The sequence below is a fragment of the Glandiceps talaboti genome, chromosome 18, assembly GCF_964340395.1.
Source record: "Glandiceps talaboti chromosome 18, keGlaTala1.1, whole genome shotgun sequence".
Taxonomy (NCBI): domain Eukaryota; kingdom Metazoa; phylum Hemichordata; class Enteropneusta; family Spengelidae; genus Glandiceps; species Glandiceps talaboti.
In genome coordinates this window covers 17,464,028-17,485,013 of record NC_135566.1, presented here as the reverse complement: position 1 = coordinate 17,485,013, position 20,986 = coordinate 17,464,028, and the positions used below count along the sequence as shown (strand labels likewise).

The following is a 20,986-nucleotide window of genomic DNA, read 5'->3' as shown; positions in this document are numbered from 1 at the left end:
TTGGTATTAAAGTGAAATTATTCTTAAATTCAAGGTTCTATTGTTGTCAACAATATACTGAAGACAAACATAGCCAGTAGTGAACTGAATCAGATCTTGTTCTGAAATAGCTGTAGCACTGTAAACGTAATGACATTTTTTATTTCTATTTTGAAATCAATGACATTTACCTGTTCAATTTTTTTGATAAAATAAGCAGTTTTAAATCAGTGTCAAGATTAAAAGATTAAAAAAACAGGACAAACGAGTGCCTGAAGAGTGCACACTGATCGCTCAGTGTTTGTAGACAGTTATTGGGTTCACAGTTAATATCTACATTTCTAATATTGAACTTGTTAATAGCTGAATTAATCGATGGTGTTCACTCAATCAGAGAGATATCCTAGAACGTTTGGCTACTAAACCATGAATATTGTGTATGCGAGTAAACATACAATCAATCATACACGTCATAGGCGCCTATCTAAGAGATTTAAACATTGTGAAGATGTAATAAATCCACTTACAATTACATCATCGCAAGCCAGAACACATTTTTCTGCTGGAGCAAGGAAATATGAAGAGGTACGTTTTGGCCGGTGCCGTAAAGAGCTCGAGGCCTGTACATGTGGTTTACGACGTTGTTAGAATTACTGTCAATGAATGTAAAGTTACTATGTTTGAGAATACAATGTCCGAGGCTTTTGAAAGGACAAGAAGAATGTTTCGCGTGTGTCTGCAGATTGGGGGGCCACTGTGTTGTTTAGTTGTCGGCGGGGATGGGGTGGGGTCTTGTTTTCTTTATTTTTATTTTTAAGTACATGTACAACACAAAAACAGAAAGGTCACTAGCCCAACCCGGCCGTAAACAGTACTAATCGCTCCCATAGCAGAAAAATTCACCCAATTTAGATCTGCATCATGTCAATTTGCTGCAATAATTGTAGGGTTACTTTTCACTTTTTTCATTTTGAGCTTTTATTGTTTGATTGAACTTTGAAAAGCTTTTAAAAAAACGAAAACAAAAACGAGTCCACTACAAAAAGAAAACATTCTCCATTGATCGCGTGAACATTGTGTGAAAATTAATACATTATTATGGATCGGAATTATTCATTGAATTAGTGACTCTGATAAAGATTTCATATTCAGTGTAAATAATTGCAAACCCGCGTTTACTTTGCCGCGAAAAGTTCAAAATCATTTCTCCATTTTCCATCTAAAAATTGCCTTAATTTGGGGTCAATAAAATTTCATTTCTTGAGGAGTACGTTTCTTAGATTTCGTCGTAAACCAGTTCAATTCAAAATATAATTTGTGAATTGTGTTACTGTATATATAAGAGAGCTGTACTCTGAGTACGTATAGAAGACAGTAATTTATATGATTTCAGAGCATTGTATTTGACATGGCTAACCAGCAGCACATGCATGATGACAACATGCATGTAATGTATTGAAAGCTTTATTTACAAACAACGTTGGGTATTTGGATAATGTGTATTTTGCAGCCAAGGCACATTATTCAGTGGTGTGCGTCACAATTACGACCGAACCAAGTGAACTGTGACCATCCGCACAATACTACTATTAACAATACATCATAGAACATAATAGCGAGGTCATAGGTTAGAGTCTCACTCGAGGTTGAAGAAACATGGCTTCCCTAAGAGAAAAGGTTGCGTTAATCACAGGTTCGTAAAACTAGAGTTCAGTTAGAATGTATAAATGTCCTGCTGGGTGTCAAAGTACCACCAGTTTATGTATTGTTACATTTGTTAATGAGACGATTCACAGGATGACCGCGCGAATCACTGGTTTTATTCGAGATCGTGACAGTGCATATATATAGAGCGAGTGCACTGTTGTTGTAAGCATGGAAGTATAGCCCACTTCCATGCTGTTAGGTTCTGACCCCACACACCTAATGCGGTCAAATGTGTATATAGATCGTGTAATTACCGATAAAACTAACGATTGGTCACCAACGTTTCTCAGTATGTCTCCGATAATGTTAACAAGGTTGAATTGTTTGCCTTTCATTCCAAATACGTAAGTTGAGCATGGTTTGAGGATAGAAATCTCGTGATTACATTATCTGGTCATGTTATATTGTACTATTGTAGTCTAGCTATATTTACTATAAGTGTAGTCGTTTTAGGTTCTTACCGTCTCTCTCTCTCTCTCTCTCTCTCTCTCTCTCTCTCTCTCTCTCTCTCTCTCTCTCTCTCTCTCTCTCTCTCTCTCCATTGTGGAGATGACTGAGATGATCACATCACGTACAGGGACTAGACTTTATAGCTACTAGTTGTATTGGGAATCAAACATGCAACCTACGGTCAAGAGAATACATGGACCATGATAAATTTCGAGCTATGTGACGCTTGTTGGACATAACAAGAATCGAGAAAGATCTCTGCATTATGGAATATAGAAGTTAGACGGCTAGAATTATGTATTGCATCGTCTGATATATATATATATATATATATATGGGTGTGTGTGTGGTGAGAGAGGGAGAGAGGGAGGGAAGGGGCGTGTGTTTGTATGGTTATGTGTTTGTTCTACTATCACGTATTGTATTGAAACACAGATACTAGTAACTATGTGTTAGTTGTCTGTGATTGAAGACATATCAGTTATCTCCATACAACTTGACATCGGGGCGTCGCAATAACACGTCAACGAATGGTTAATATATTAATAATCCTATGTAGTCGACGAGGGTGTTAGCTAGAGTACAAGTATGCGGTAAACATCGGTACACATACAAAACAGCCGCTTTCTGCTCTCAGCGCTCCCGAGGCTGTGAGAAAATCTAGATATCTAGCTGATGTTATCACGAGTAGTCCAAAGACAACTCACCCGGGTGAAGAGCACCATTTGATAGCACATTTTGGTGGTGTGATTTACAGGTGCAAGCTCTGGTATTGGTGCTGGAACTGCCAGGCACTTTGCATCGTTAGGAAGTTACCTTGCTCTGTGTGGAAGAAATAAAGAAAACCTGGAAAAAGTGAGAAGGGAGTGTGAAGCAAATGGACTACCAGAAGATAAAGTACGTTTATCTATCTACTCTCTTTTATATTAGTTTTCACACGAATGAGTGTTTGCTCAGTGTGATAAACTCCAAGAAGAAAAGCAATAAAGCAATTTAGGTCCTGTAACTATTGCCTTAGTAATTATAAGATTAGGGGTATTTCAATTTTGAGGATAAGAATGGACAAGATGTCTTTATGTAGTCAATAAAGAGAATCTTATATTTAACACTAAGGAAGAAGTTTCCCGTTTACTTTTGATCTAGCAGTATGCAATAAATTACGACAAACATACTACTAACTTTTTATGCTAAACATGTTTGCAATTTGCCATCAAACTTTCCTTCGTTATCAAATAGTCGTATACAGGAAATTTCCAACCGTGGTTTTTTGTCACTACTATGATCGAGATACTGTTTACATGGAAATTGAAGTTACCTTGGCGTTTCCTATGAACATGACATATTTTACTCACCAGCTTCAAATGAAAGTAAATAATCATAGAGGTGCCGCACACAGTTGGGATGTACAAGCAGACAAGTAGTGATGTTGGTTTTAAATAAATAGTCAAAACCATTGGAATCATCAAGTCCTTTTCTACTGCAGCACTGTACAGAAATAGTAATGCACTGTGATTTGGTATGGGATCCTATTGTGAGTGGTGTCTTTTCTTATTGTTGCACCTTAGACTCTCTTACAGCCCTCGGAGCTTCGCTTTACTAAAATTAAAGCTAAACGAATTATTTTGTATGTACCGATGCCAGCTAATTAACCGTACTCGAATATCCTTGTACTGTGCGCCCTCATCGACCATGATAGAGATAACCATTCGTTGACGTGTGACTGCGACGCTCCGTGTTATCGCGAAGCCCCGCGATAACACGGAGCGTCGCAGTCACACGTCAACGAACATATATCTCTATGTGGTCGATGAGGGCGCACAGTACAAGGTTGTTCGAGTACGATGGAGTACGTTATGTAGATGGTATCGGTACATACAAAATAATTCATTTAGCGTCGATTTTAGTAAAGCGAAGTTCCGAGGACTGTGAGAGAGTCTAGTTGCACCTGTGTTTATGTACAAAAATCGGACCGCCCCGCCGAGAGTCAAACGGCAAGACAGCGCCAATTTCCCAGGAACAGGAAAATAGATACACAAAAACAATTGGAATTTTGATAAAAGTAGTTACTGCCTCGAAGTCACGTGATGAATAATATATAATTGAAATGTTGCTATCCAAAATAATTCTGAAAACAGATTTCTGAGTTTGTCTTTTCGTAAATATCTATGTGAATTACTTACCTTTTTTAGATCCTTCTCATCCAAGGAGATGTCACTGATGAGGACTACTGTAGATCTGTTATCGAGAAAACTATTGGAAAGTTTGGTCGGCTGGATGTGCTGGTAAGATTAAGGTTATTTCGTGTCAATAGATTTGAACTTTATTGTAAACAATAACACTTGTTTTAGTGGCATTTAAATGTGCTGGTACGAGGCTGCATCCCTGGAACAAGGATTATATGTGCTTAGCGGCCATTGTACTCGACCTGTACTTGGTAACACCTCAGACCACATACCACTCAGACTAGTGGTCTGAGGTGACACAAAAGACTAGCATATGCATAGACAACAAAGCGTACATATAGCTAGCAACAAACCGCTTACCTGCGGTTTTGCTTGTACTTCGGTATCCAGCCAGTGCCATGCAGTCAACTTTATATGTGCCATTATGCAGTGTTTCTATCACGTACCTCAAAGCCTACTAGTATACCAGGGTACCTCAAATATATTAGGTTACTACACGCCGAGGCTGGTTTACCCAACCTGCTCGAAGATAACTGGCTCCTCGATATTGTGAAACACTGTGCCAGTGGTTGGTGGACCGCCCTTACAGTTTGTCAATTATATAATAGATATTAATCTATAAACCCCAAGACTTGGTTGGTACCTTTTTTAGCACAACTGAACTACAATGTAGGTTCAATAGTGCTATAGGCATCGAGCGGTGTCTGTCTGTCTGTCTGTCTGTCTGTCTGTCTGTCTGTCTATATATATGTGTGTGTGTGTGTGTGTGTGTGTGTGTGTGTGTGTGTGTGTGTGTGTGTGTGTGTGCGACTTAAACTCGAAAACTGCAAACCTGATTGCCTTGAATTGGTATTTGGTGGGGACATCACTTGTGGGGACTAGTTGGGAAATTTTTCAAATGAAAGTGACCGCATCACAGGTGTGTGATTTGGGTCAAAAATGTGATTTTTGGTAAAAAAGAAGAAGCTTAAACTCATAAAGTATTTGGCAGATTGGTGGGAATATTCTTAAGGAGGTGTGAAGTAAGATTTGTTCATGACATGCGGATTCCATCAGTAATATGCAAATTAGGGCTAAAAATGTTTCTTTTTGGTTAAAAATCAATAATTCCAAAATTACTGAGCAGAATGGGCTGATATGTAATAGTAATACATCTAGGTGTGTATAGATGAAGAAATTTTGACACAATTGGCCCTAGCAACCATGACCACGCCCTCAGCTTACAACTAATTGGCAGTATATTTTGGTCAAATAACAAAATCATCTGGTAGGCAAGTAAACATTCAAACAAAACAAAAAATGTATGCAATTATCCCTAGCAATCATGACCACGCCCATAGCAACATCCAAACGGTCGTGAATAATCACGTATATATGCAAAGATAACAACAGGAATTAAACGATAATTAAATGAATAGGCATTCATAAAATGTATGCCAATGTGCCTAGCAACAAGATCACGCCCATAGCAACAGCCAAATGATCACGTATGTTTCAAAGAAAATATCAGGAATCCATACACAAGTGAATAAAAATATACAAAAATGTGTGCAAATATATCTAACAACATGACCACGCCAATAGCAACAGGCAAATGATAGCGTATATAGCAAAGATGGCAACATGGTTGGATAGGCAACTAGATACTCATTCAGCAAATGAACACCTATTGTTAGCATGAACTAGCATATGGATAATAATTTTCTAAACAGTACAGTTGTGCTACAACGCCTTCGGTACTATTTTTCATATTATATTATTAGCTGCATTGATAGACATTTAAACAGAAACATATTTATCCGTTGTATTTACCAAAACAACGACATAACTGTATAACAAAGAGAAAATTGAATTCCTACCAAAAGAACAGTCTTTTTAAGAAAGAAAAAAGTCATTTGCCATTTTGTAATGTATACCCTATGTGCAGAAAATTTTAGAACATTAATGCATGAAATGGCGTACAGCACTACCTCTATTTGTTTGTACGTGTACACATTGGCTATGAGGAAATTACTATGGCATGAAAGATTGAAACAGTGCGATCTCTTTATAAAACCTACAACTCTAGCGTAATATTACTGGGGCATGTTGCATGCAAATGATCGTCGGTAAAATTCAGTTTACATTACTTTGATTAACAGGTCAATAATGCAGGTATTGGAGCGGGGGGTTCTATAGAAGAAACATCATTGAAGCAGTATGACTTCATCATGAATACTAATATGAGAGCCGTATATCACCTTACAATGTTGGCGGTACCACATCTGATCAAAACACAAGGTTTGTGTATCACAATTACAGTGAATATTACAGAAGGGGGTTCTTTGTGATTTACACCCTTATAATGTAGTCAATTGGTAAATAATAAATGAATGCTGGCGAAAACAAAATGATTACAATGGATGGTAGCATCACAGCTGTAATATTCATGTGGGACTTTAGGGAGTGTTTAGTTTAACTTTTGTGGGCGCCCAGAGGAGTTTTCATCAGGGAGGGAGTGACGTCTTACTGGCTACATATGATAGCACCTTTTACTGATTACAATATAGATGCCTTGTACTGGGCTTACGATTTGAACATCTTATAACGGTGTTTTTGTGCATTGCTATAAACACTTTAAATTGGACATATGGATGAGGATTGGACAGTTATTTTGGATTTTGAATTTACAAAAACAATTTTATCATGACTTCTTTCTGGACAAATTAGCGTGAAACAACATAGACCATGTCTGTGTTTGTATAGCAATAGAGAGCAAAAAGTCAAAGGTTTGTTATTGTAAGTACAAACACTTTACACCATTTTATTTTAATCTTCTGCAATTTATTGAGTTACAAACAAGGACTTTGAAATGTCATCATTTTGTCACTTATTTCTACAGGATCTATTGTAAATGTATCCAGTGTGAATGGCACGAGAGTCGTGAGTATCATTTTTATACCGAGATGTTAACAACCACGTATTGCTATCCATACAGTTACGAATCTATTAAAACATTTCTATTAATCAAGCCAAGTATTTCAAGTTGATATCTTATCGACTCAGTAGTAGCTGTACGGTTGTTGTATCTTACAGACTATTTGCGACGATGCTCTTGACTTACACGTGAAGTAAACCCACAATTGAAATGTAGCAGTCTCGATACACGCAGTTCGATATCTTTATTACCATACATACTTATAAAGTACGGGGATGATTCAGACAGACAGACAGACAGACAGACAGACAGATACACACACACACACACACACACACACACACACACACACACACACACTCCTAAAATGTTCCTTGACAGATAACAGGTGCACTTGGGGCTTTGCATGTTTTAGTACTTGATCTAAAATCTCTAAACATTCATACCTACTACTCATGGTGATATACACAGAGTCTCTATCTCTATGACAAGTTTATTAATGATAAATACGGTTCTACTTCTTCTTACAGATTAATGGTTATGTAGTGTACAACTTATCAAAAGCAGCAATGGACCAATTCACAAACTGCATAGCTCTTGGTGAGTCAAGGCATCATTCTAACAGTGTTTGCGATAATATAATTGTAATATAATTGAGTGTACATGTTCGCACTCAAGAGAACACTAGCCAGGGTGGTATTTTACAGGGGCATCTATAGTCTAGTGCTTTAGGGGCTGTAATAAATTAATTTAATTCCCTTGCGCAAAATGATTGTTTGATAGAAACAGTCAAAGAGAAGAAAATGCTCTTGTAAAATCGTTCCACAATAATGTTTACATAAACGTGGCTTTCAAGAACACTGGGTTATATTCACCACTATTTGAGCGGAAGTATTAACCAAACCATGCCATATTTATCACGGCTTATTAATATAAACGTCACCAAAGTCTGAGAAAGGTTTGAACTGAGATCATGAAAACACTGTTGTTGTTTTTTCAAATACGAATAATAGCCATTCCATTTAGTGAAGTCCGATAAAATTGAATAACGCTATTATTTTGCTTTCATTGCAGAACTAGCACCAAAGAAAGTTCGAGTGAACTCAGTAAAGTATGTTTAATTTTTATCATTTACATACATTTCTTAATTAGAAAGTAACTGTTTCCTTTCGATATATAATAATCGACTACCACTGTTGTAAAACCACAGGCTGCTTTACGTCACCCTCCGAAACGTACCACCATTCTCACTCACGAGAATACATTTATAGTCAATAAGGCCTTGTACAAATTACGGCAAGATATTAATATTCGCAAAATTAAATTTTGAAACAAGTCATTGGTCTTGATCATATCTGATGATACTTTCAGAGGATTGTCTATTCGTATAGTATTATTACACAAAAATAGGGAAAAATAGTTATTTCCAAAACAAGACCCAGAAGCTAGTGCTCTGTACAGCAATTCGAATTTCCCACATTTGCATATATTAGCCATAATCCTCTTTGTATAGGGCAGTTCTGTGTTTAAACGGAAGTATGTAATTATAACTGCGCATTGCGACATGCTCATATATATATATATATATATATATATATATATATATATATATATATATATATATATATATATATATATATATATATATATACTTTTTTCGCCAAACACCACGTATGCTAACGTTATTCAATATTTATGTGTGTAGTCCTGCAACGATTATTACAGAGATCTATAAAAGGCGGGGAAAGACTGAAGAAGAATATGCTAGAGTATGTATCACATTATGTACTGATTGTTTTTAAAGGAGAATATGAGACTTACATTTCATGGTAAACCTTGCTTGGTGACAAAGTACCAACTTTTAGATTGTATTTTATATATATTATACATACAGGGACCGACTGACTGACTGCACACACACACACATACATATATACATACATACATACACACATACATACATACATACATACATACATATATGCTGTGCAGATTGATTGACGAGTTATTTATAGATCTGACTGACTGATTGATTAACTGACTCACTGACTGACTGACTGACTGACCGATTGATTGATTGATTGACTAAATAAGTAAATATTCTTTTTTAAATTTTGACAATTTAGCAAATTAAAATCACACATTGTTCTTTTCTATATCCAGTTCTTGGAACACTGTAAAGCAATATATCCTATGGGCCGTGTTGGAGAGGTTGACGAGGTAGCCAAGGCGATAGCATTCCTTGCGTCTGATGATTCTTCCTTCATCACAGCAACACAGTTACCACTTACTGGAGGAAGACATGTGATGTGTGCACAGTAATTTACCTTATGCTAACCACAGGGAGCAGGAAGTCACAAAACTGATTATAGACTAACCATGAACATTCTCGAATAGAATTTAAGTAGAAAGGTTTTTGCCGCTTCAGCTTCTTTCAGATCTACTGCAGAAATTTGAATTTGATTTATATTTTAGTGATTTTAAAAATGAATCGATGGGGAATACTATCAAATGTGTCTGAAGATTTCAGTTTTGTTTTGGTAGGGCTTGTATATAAATAGCATAGAAAATCTCACACACAAAAATATGCCATGACTAAAATTGCAATCACATTGTAACACGGTACTCTCATGACCATATACACAAAGTGAATTTACATGTATTTTAACACAAACACAAATCGCAAGGATAGGGTGTAATTCTAGTTATGAATGAATAAACTTGAATGTAGGTATGCAGGTCAGATTAGTATAATGACGTGCTGTGTTTTTCATTTCTTTTTTTTTTAAGTTGGACACCATATGTTTGTTCGTGCTGCAAATGTTTCTCAGTCTGTCACTTCTCTAAAACATGACCTAGACATATTTCAAATCTGAGTTAAAATGTCAGATATAACAAGTGACAGTCACATGCATTTCAGCACCAATATGTTCAGATAGTAGGTTATGGCATGGCAGTGGTGGCAGTTGTGGGATACTCAAGCCACAAAATCATGTAACTTTTAGTTAGATAATACAATGCGTAAATTTGTAAAATCTCGACGGCTCCTTAAAATGCTCCCTTATAGGTATATGGCCTGCCTAGACCAACTGGCTGGGTCCATGTCATACATTTGCCTCCTCAAAAAAGTAATGAACGGGAATGTCAGTGCTCACATTTTGCCTATGACACTGCCATTTAGAGTGATAGTACAGACACTAAATATATATCCCCAGTATAAGATACATGTGTATACAAAATAGTTTAACAGAGAAAACAGTAAATGTACATATTTATCAAGCCCTACCTGAGTCAGTGTTATGGATAATGACATATTTATTAAGACCTACCTAAGTCAGTATTATGGATAATGACATATTTATTAAGACCTACCCGAGTCAGTGTTATGGATAATGACATATTTAGTAAGACCTACCTGAGTCAGTATTATGGACAATGACATATTTATTAAGCCCTACTTCAGTCAGTGTTATGGACAGTGATGTAATATAAGTTTTGTTATTTAGACTTCTTTCACATAACAATTGTAATAATTTTATTTCTTTCAAAATGCAGATTATATGGAAGAAAAAGGAATTCATAAATAAAATATTGAACCCCGTCTCCAGCTTGACAGGCGGGGATACATTATTAAAAAACGTGCCCATCGGCTCGTAAACAAAGGTCAAAGGGGTTATCATTTCTTATTACATAAACTATATAAAACGAGAAATTATACATACAATATATATATATATATATATATATATATATATATATATATATATATATATATATATATATATATATATATATATATATATATATATAACAACAGTGAGTTTCTATATACAAATAATAATTCACGTAGTTATTAATGATTCACGTAGTTGACGGTACTAGTTGTGAACTCAACACACCAGATAAAACCTACCGTCAACTACGTGAATCATTATGGATAAAAAAAAACTAGATACACTCACCAATGGCATCAATAGAAAACAGTAACATAGCAACCAGTAGTCTCCAGTACTCTACAGCTGGCCGAGTGTAATATTCATACCATTCCAAAACAAGAACACTAGTTTGCATGACAATAACCACTGTCTTCAGTATTTAAAGTGTAACAGAGATTGACTTGTTTGACAGAACTGGAGACCCACCGATGAAGAGGAGCTCAGTCTCTTCGAAATATTTGGGTTAGAACTGTATGGTTCATGATATATATATATATATATATATATATATATATATATATATATATATATATATATATATATATATATATATATATATATATATATATATATATATATATATGTGTACAAAGGCCAACATGTAACAACCCGCCAACGCCTACTTGTCCGCACCCAATAACTCACACAATAACAACCAACACCTCCACACACACAACGCCAACCCACCTACACAGACAATGGTGATGATATTTCTATTGTCTGCACTCTATATAAACAGCAAACCCAGACAGTTGTCTGATGATCGCACAATGCGTGAAACTCCGAGTTACAACCAAGAAAGAGTTCCAGTACTACCAAAACTATTGCGCTCTGCCACTGCGGTATAGAGCACTGTTTTAGCAGATTGATACTCGCCGAGTTATATATATATATAAATAAATAAATATATATATATATATATATATATATATATATATATATATATATATATATATATATATATATATATATATATATATATATATATATTATTATTATTATTATTATTATTATTATTATTATTATTATTATTATTATTATTAAACTTTATTTCGGGAAAGAAAAGAACGCAAACACGCTCAAAAACATCCCATAGATAAAAAACTATACATAAAAAACGGCAATTTAAAACAAGTAAGACTTTAAAAAGACAATCTGACAAATACACACATGAACAAATAAAAGCATTTAAAAATACAACAAATCTCTATACAGTTTATGAATCCCCGAATAGAGGATTGTATCGGAATTTAGCACTGCTGCAATTAAACTATTTTGACTGTTTTCGATACGTTTAAAAAAGTTGTACATCAAATGCAATTTACGTCTTAGAGCCGCAAAAGTGGGGACTGTGTGCTGCACAAACATACAACTGGCACTGCAGTCACGTGAGTAGCTCATCAGAATTGCGAAACGCATTGTTGTAACCAACTCTAAGGTTGTTAATGCATTTCTTGTTGTACAATGACCACAGCTGTGAGCAGTACATATTCGAGCAAAAAGTTCTAAATAATGTAGCCTTAACCTCAATTGTACAGTGTGGAAATTTACGGAGTAACATGTTGGCTTGGCAGGAAAAACATTTCAGTTGGCGCTTGATTGCACTATCATCATGCATAGAGTCTGTCAAAGTATAACCCCCAAGTAAGAATGTTCATGAACAATACTAAGTGGTTTATCTCCAACACGGACTGAAGGTAAACATTCAACTCTAATTAAACATTCACGAGGCATAAAATAAATACATTTCGACTTCTTTGTATATATATATATATATATATATATATATATATATATATATATATATATATATATATATATATATATATATATATATATATATATATATATATATATATATATATATATATATATATATATCCTATTACAAAGTTGCCCAGTGGGACTTACACTATACTCACCATTACACTACCGAGGATGAGTTATGCATAATTATGAAAACAAATCTGCATCTTGAAAGTCCAGGAAGCCACCGTCTTCTCATCTATGGATATTAATTTGCAGTAGTGTATTAGACAGATATTAGTCTTCCAAGATGCAGTTCTTCTTTTTAAAAATACAACTAGTAAAGCTTTTTCTCCGGGCTCCGTTACATTACTATTGTATGAATGGTGTGTTTTCTTGTGTTCACACATTTTAATTGTACAATTACCGACGGTATTAGCAATAGCTTTATCTCATCCTCGGTAGTATAGTGGTGAGTATCCCCGCCTGTCACGCGGGAGACCGGGGTTCAATTCCCCGCCGGGGAGGACTTTTCTTATTAAACTCTTCTCTTTAATCTTTTGGTTCTATTTTGATATTGGATTGAGTATTTATAACTAATATATTTTTCGGAGAATTAAATGTGAATTGGTATATTTTGACTGATAAACAAAGTTATACAGACCTGTTTAATGATGATCTAGTAAAGGGCTACCATGACTATACTTTTATGTTACAGACACAGAGCAACGTTATGAAGGAAATTAGACTTTCCACCCACCCCTCCTTGAATATGTTAAAACTGAGTATTCATCATTGGATAACTATACTACCAGCAAAATTTTGTTGGCAGATCATTATATTACATTTAGTTGGTATTAAAGTGAAATTGTTTTAAATTCATGGTAATGTTGTGTTGTCAACAGTATTACTGAAGACAAACATAGCCAGTGCCTTGCCGTTCAGAGCTTTATAAACAAGCAAAATGATTTTGAATTCCACTCTCGCCTTAACAGGAAGCCAATGCAACTCAATTAGTGATTGGGAACGCTATCAAATTTCCCCAAGCCTTTAATAACGCGTACTGCTCTATTCTGTAGACGTTGTAGTTTGTCAAATAAGTACGCTGGCATACCATACAACATTACTTTTGCGTAATCCAGGTGGGAGCTGATCAGTGAGTGAACTAATATTTCAGTTGCTCTTTGATTGAGATATTTACGTATTCGACGTAAATTGTACAAATTGTGATTGACCCGTTTAGACACTTGGTTTACATGATGATCCATGGATAACTTACAATCCAACCAACCGCCAAGGTTACGAATATTATCAACTATTTTGATTCTATCATTTCCTATAGTGACATGATCAAAACTAACTTTAGCAAGTTGTTGCCTGGTTCCAAAGAGTATAACCTCTGTTTTACTTTCGTTAAGTTTCAATCTATACTTCAACATCCATGTTTGAATATCAGTAATGCACTTCTCTAAACAATTAACAATATTATTTTGACTATCTGCCCGAGGTGTGAACACTTTTAGTAGCTGCGTTTCATCAGCGTACCCATAGGAAGTAATCATATGGTTATTGATAGCATTAAATAAAGAGCTGGAGTAAGCTGTGAAAAGCACTGGTCCAAGGCAGGATCCCTGTGGAACACCAAACTTGAGACTAGCACTGTCAGATAAACTTCCAGAAATTGAAACACGTTGAGATCTATTAGCAAGATATGAAGCAAGCCAATTCAGCGATGTTCTATGAAGTCCAAAGTCATTCTCCATTGTCTTTAGTAACATACTGTGATCAATTGTGTCAAAGGCTGCGCTGAGGTCAAGTAACACCAACAACGCCACCTGCTGACGGCCCATACACTGAAATATTTCAGATGTAACTTTACAAAGAACAGTTTCAGTACTATGAAATTGTCTGTATGCAGATTGATTGATAGGTAAAGGAGCATTGGTTTGCATGTGATTTGATAACTGAGCAACAACTATGCGTTCGACTAATTTTGAAATGAAGCTCAAGTTGCTGACTGGTCTGTAATTCGTTAGGTTTGTTCCGGCATCTGACTTTTGCATGAGTGGAGTGACAATTGCAGCTTTCCATGTGTCTGAGAATACTCCATTACGTAGTGAACAGTTGATCATGGAGGTGATAATTGGAGTCAGGGCATCCAGACATTCTTTTAGTAACCATGTAGGAATTGGATCACTAACACTAATCAATGTTGTAATTGGGTGGAAGACAGGCTGAATTGACGGCTGTGTCATTTTCCTTTAACCAGGTTTCTGTTACAACGCACAAGTCTATATTTTTCTTGTTGATCTTATTCAAGTTGGTGGTAATCACCTATGTGTTGCCCGCGGGTGTCAAAAACCGCCCTTGTTCGCCCGTCCAAACCCTTGAAATGGCGGTAATGAAGTGTGAATATTTTGGCAGCTGTTCACAGTCACCGTCTGCCAACTCTGACAGCAGTTATATATCATATGTAAACATCTATTGTCATGATTCTGAACGTTGCGTGAAAGACTTCATTGTTTGGTTCAATCATCTTCCTTCTATGGTTCAATGTGTAATTCAAATGTAATTATTATACATGGACAGGAAGACTACTGCACAACCAAACTGTGCACGGAGGTTTTAGCCAGAGTGTTCACGACTTGAAGTCGATCTTTTACATCAACTATAAACGTGGCGACAAATTACGGCAAAGGCTTTAATAGTGCAGCATAAAAAACACATAATGTTGACAAAATTAAAGTTATAGTCATACATTGGTCTTGATCATATCTAATGTTACTTCCAGAGGATTGCGTATTCGTATACCGTTAATACACAAAACTAATGATAAATATTATTTCCTGGGATGAATATTTTGCCACACAAGAAATAATACGAGTGTGGCAATTCTTCATTTGCTATCAAGTACTCTGTAATCATACAAAGAACAAAGGCCACACAAGTCAATCAAATAATAAACCTATATAATGTTTATAAAAAGAAATTCAAGTTAACTAACATTAACTAAATTACTTCACCTTAAATTTCAGACCATACATTGGTCTGAGCTTAAAGCTGTACTAGTTGCAACTAGAATATTTTTTGAAAATGTTTTGTTTGGTACATTAATTTGTTCATTAAATTGATTTATGGTCCACACCAAAAAAACAGCGCCTTCTACGGCGATTACGATTTCAACCTGTTACTGTTAGTACTGCTTATGGTTACTACCGACCACTAATTAACATGTATAATATGCCTAATTATTGGTATTTAAATTTTTTGTAGTGAATATGTTGTAGTTGTCTCATGTAAAAATGTTGCTACAGTTGCCAACTAGTGTGACAGATTCAAAACCTGGCCTTCACCCATGATTTATACATGTAAATACACTACCCAAAGATGATAAATTGACCGCTATCTTGGTTTATTTGATGAAAGAATATGTACCAGTTATAACTAGTGCAGGTTTAAATGTAATGCTAGATACATGCTTATAACAAGTACTGTTTTTTAGAGCAAAGTATCTAACTGCATTGCGACATCTACCATGCTCATATATATTCTCCAAAGCAAACACCATGTATGCTAACATTATTCAATATTTATGTGTCTAGTCCTGCAGCGATTATTACAGAGATCTATAAAAGTATGTGAACGAGTGAAGAAGAGTATGCTAAGGTACGTGTCACATTATGTGCTGATTTCTTATGGAGAATAAGCAACTGTAACATTTAGTGGTAAAACAGTCTTGGTTCAGTGCCAGGTTTTAGATTTGCTGACAGTGACTGACTGACTGACAGACTGACTAACTAACCGACTGACTGACTGACTGACTGACTGTGCATGTACACACATATGTACAGATTGATAACTTGGCTGATTAGATATATTCACAGTTCCGACTATTTGACTTACTGACTGACTGACTGACTGACTGACTGACTGACTGACTGACTTAATAAATAAATAAATAACACACACACACACATATATATATATATATATATATATATATATATATATATATATATATATATATATATATATATATATATATATATAGTCGCGCTATTATAAGTTTATTTTGTGTAATTTAGACTATATAGGAAAACGCATCAATACATTGTTCGTTTCTATATCCAGTTCGTGGAACACTGCAGAGCAACCTATCCTTTATGCCGTGTTGGGGAGGCTGACGAGGTTGCCAAGGTAATAGCATTCCTTGCATCTGATGATTCATCCTTCATCACAGCAACACAATTACCACTAACTGGAGAAAGACATGTGATGTGTCCAAGATAATCTACATGTTATTGTGTCAGCCACAGAAGATAAGAAATGACCAAACTGATTATGGACTAGCCAGGGTCATTATCGAAGAGATGTACTATGTATACAGTAATATGTATTTGAGTAGGAAGAGTTTCGTCGTTTCAGATTGTTTCAGATATACTGAAGATTGTGTGATTAAAAACTGTATAGTAAATAACGGCTTATTTACTATACAGTTTATTAAAAATCGTACATCTTAATTCGAGTGCCTGTGGATACCTCTAATTCGACGTACGAGTGGTGGTGGGGTGGGGTGGGGTGGGGTGGATGGACCAACAAATCAATGAGTGGTAATTTGTGTCCTATATTATATGATACAAAAACAATCATGTAATCAAACGCAATAGTGCCAAACCTAACTTGACCTTTACAGCACATTACAGAACTGGTAACTCTCATGACTGGAACAGACACAGGAGTTGCCGATAATTCTCGCAACGTTCATGACTGGTGCTCGAGTAGTACATGTCTGGATACATACATACATACATACCTACCTACCTACCTACATACATACATACATACATACGCACGCAAGTACGTAGATACATATATACATACATACATACATACATACATACATACAGACAGACAGACAGACAGACAGACAGACAGACATACACACACACATACATACATACATACATACATACATACATACATACATACATACATACATACATAGTAAGTTAGGTTAGTTTGCTATTTTATTCACAGTACTAGTTAATATTGATACCAAAAAACATAAGGCAGTGGTACCACTAACATGAGTTTGACACATTACATTAGAAGACAACAAGTCTAGAGGGTCAACCAAAGGCAGGTGGTACATAATAAACTGTAGTCAAAAACACTAAAAAGTTAAACACTTCGGACTTACAACAAGGTATATAGACATTTTCATACATGGATGAGCTCGAGGGACAATCTCTAACAACCATTTTTAGATTAGATTTTAAGCATGTTAGATGGGATTTTCACCATGGTAACAATATCCGATTAACAGAAAAAGTCTTTTAATGAAACAAAGCTAACACCCAGGTACATAGATAATATGAACAATTCATGTAGCATACAAATTCTACCAACTTTGAGGTTTATTGAAATACACTCTTCTAAACCTACGCACAATTAATTACTCAGTTACAAAACTCCCTTCCCAGGACAGAATAGCCAATACATTACACTTCTTTATATATCCAATCATACAAGCATGTATTGTATCTGTTATTTGCTGTGTAGGTAGGAGGCTTTTCTTAGAAAAAAAACATAGTATAGAGAAGAGTGTTTTCACATCGTACTACGTTTTTGTTACGAATTACACAAACAAAATACAGGCACTGATAGCGCGCACATTCATGCAACGTTACATGTGTATCTCACTGTGAACACAGATAAACAGTTTTGTGATCGAATCTTCCTTGTTTCATCCCACAGTGATGTTGGTTTGTGTTCACAGTGAGAGAAATTATGCTTGTCAATGTCTGGGATTTGTTTTATGTAAATTTTAACAAGGTATTGTGAGAGGTAAAAAAAAAAACATTTTGCTGTCTAATTGAAATTCTATAATCACTCTGGTTTGGTAGTAACTGAAGTTGATAAAAATAAATGTGTTAAAATACAACAAAACCCAAATCCTTTAAACACAATTTTTCAAAAAATTGCAAAACAAACAAAATATACAGTGTGACTGTGATTTTGAAAAGAGTAAACAATCCAAACCTGTGAGAGCCCTACGTTAACATGCTAACATATGTTTGTACTTAGAATGAAACTTTATTTTCCTAAAAAGAAAAAAAATCATAAATAAAACTAAAGACGAGAAGTTTGAGTCGTGGCCGTAGGATCCTGATCTGAAGTCAATTGAAGGACAGGACCAGCACTTGTCGAGATCCTTGCCAACATTTCTTCGATTTTCATCTCGAGATGTTGGAATCGGTCTTCAAGGTTACCATAGTTACAACATCTGGAATTACCTTCATTCTGTATTGATAAAGAGGAACATCATTTTCTGTCATTTTTATCCATCTGTATCGTCTGTATATTGCATCTATTGTCTGCAAATGTCGTTATTAAAGAACTGACGTTAATATAAAAGACGAACCTTGATTTTAGATGATAACTTCTCAACTTCCTTCAGCAGGTCATCTTGATTTGATTGGAGTTTTTCAATTGAAGTCTGGTAATAGAAATGACTTTTTAATGTTAATATACGTAAACGAACAAATGATCATGAGTATACATTGAGAAAATCAAACCAATTAGCAATTCTTCAATATGACAACAGGAACATGGCAGTATTTAAATAGAGAATCACTAGGAGTGGACATGGAAATGATGTATACGCTTCCATAGCCTTATCGGTATATTGTTTATAGGAGGAGATTTCGTCTTATCTTGCAAGTGTTATTAAACGATGTACCAAGAAGATCAATGAGTGAGACTGATCACAATGTTTCATGTTGAGATAGACACACTAAACATAACACAGAAACACCAGTACACAGTGTCTGCTCTGTATTTTGTTACATTTCTATTTCTTGCTATCATTTACAATATAAAGAGCAGACTTTGTGTAAGGGATGTCTCTGTTCTATCTATATTGTGTCCATCTCAACATCAAACCTTGTGGTCAGTCTCAGTGATCTTCATACATCATTTAATAGCAATTACAAGCTGACACTAAATCACCTGTAATTAATTCACGGATATAGAGACAGATACCAACGATGTACAAGCGTACTGTATTAAGTGTTGTTAAGGTGTGTGGGAGTAGTTTACTGGTGTAAATGGTGTCCATATTATTTTTGAAATGAAAAAAAAAATACATTAAATCATACCTTTTCTGGGTTAAGGGATTGGACGATAGATTGTATTGATATTGTAGAGGAAACGCCAAACATACTCTGCAAGGTGGTCCTTAATCTTGATTTCTCTTGCCTGTTCGGGTAAATTGTTGCCTTCGACCGCCATTGACGACGACGAAAGCTCTTTGGCAGCATTTGTTCCACATCAAGGGCAAGCTCAACCTTGTAAAATACAGATAACTTGAGCAAATTAACAAGACATAATAACAATTAAAAACATAACATTAATATAAGAAAAATCACGAATCAAAGAAGTCGTAAATTTGAATTAAGCGATTTGAGAGCAAAGAGACATTGTGAACAAGTCTTAAGTCACAGTCTTACCTCTATGTGAATAACTGCTTACAATGATTTATCTTTGAATATTACTTAAAACAAATATATATTCATTTACCTGAAGTGCGTGTTTTTTCAAAACTGCCTGTTCTTGGACACCCTTTATGTCATCTAGAGCGAGACCAACCTAGATAAAACCAGAAAATACCAGATTTAAACTGAATGCCTTCCGTAAGGGTGATATTGAGTTTTTTTCCTACACATAATAATTGCTGGAATGCAACAACCTTGTTATAGTAGGCTATTAGTACATGATATACGTAATGGAACAGGTGTAATGGCTTTTGAAATGAAACTATTCAAATGTACAGGGATACACATACAGACATACGTACATTTACCCATGCATACCGAACAAATGTATGGATTGCTATTGGTATCATTTGAACATACTGAAATTTGGCGCTATATCTGTGATTTTGTCCCAGTAAAAGTTAGTTGTCGAGAAGGTTGTTCAAATACCCACTAACTGTTCTCAGTACAGGAAAGATTGACTCGAATTCACTCCGCCTTCGTGATCCCCTACATGCCCGCGATATGTACACGAGTTTCCATGGCAAATAATAAACACAATTCAAACCGTCGTAACATCGCTAGTACGCAGAAAGTTCACATACTTTATGGTTCCTTACGAAAGGTAAAAAATTACCATTAAACATAATGAATGGATACGATATTGTACTATGACGACAACTGAAATAAACATACAGACATATGCCTACATACATTCATACATACATATACATACATACATACATACATACA

At 35.3% G+C, this 20,986-nt stretch overlaps 1 protein-coding gene and 1 non-coding gene across 2 annotated transcripts; both read left to right on the top strand.

Annotated features, from left to right (window-relative positions):
- The first annotated feature begins 1,634 nt into the window (after positions 1–1,634).
- Positions 1,635–10,699, top strand: LOC144449188 (3-oxoacyl-[acyl-carrier-protein] reductase FabG-like). Its single transcript, XM_078139690.1, has 9 exons — positions 1,635–1,672; positions 2,894–3,033; positions 4,326–4,418; positions 6,461–6,599; positions 7,201–7,241; positions 7,767–7,836; positions 8,311–8,347; positions 8,942–9,005; positions 9,400–10,699. Exons 1-9 carry the CDS (start codon positions 1,636–1,638, stop codon positions 9,556–9,558), a joined length of 780 nt encoding a protein of 259 aa, XP_077995816.1. The 5' UTR covers position 1,635; the 3' UTR covers positions 9,559–10,699.
- A 2,454-nt stretch (positions 10,700–13,153) lies between these two features.
- On the top strand, positions 13,154–13,225 carry Trnad-guc (transfer RNA aspartic acid (anticodon GUC)). The gene has a single exon. It is a non-coding gene; the product is annotated as a tRNA-Asp (tRNA).
- The last annotated feature ends 7,761 nt before the right edge of the window (positions 13,226–20,986 follow it).

Bases quoted from the DNA above. Each gene is read 5' to 3' on its own strand.
- LOC144449188 (XM_078139690.1), top strand. From the start codon at position 1,636: ATGGCTTCCCTAAGAGAAAAGGTTGCGTTAATCACAG. The intron at 7,242-7,766 runs GTGAGTATCATT...TTCTTCTTACAG, and splicing joins GTGTGAATGGCACGAGAGTC to ATTAATGGTTATGTAGTGTA. The intron at 9,006-9,399 runs GTATGTATCACA...TTCTATATCCAG, and splicing joins CTGAAGAAGAATATGCTAGA to TTCTTGGAACACTGTAAAGC.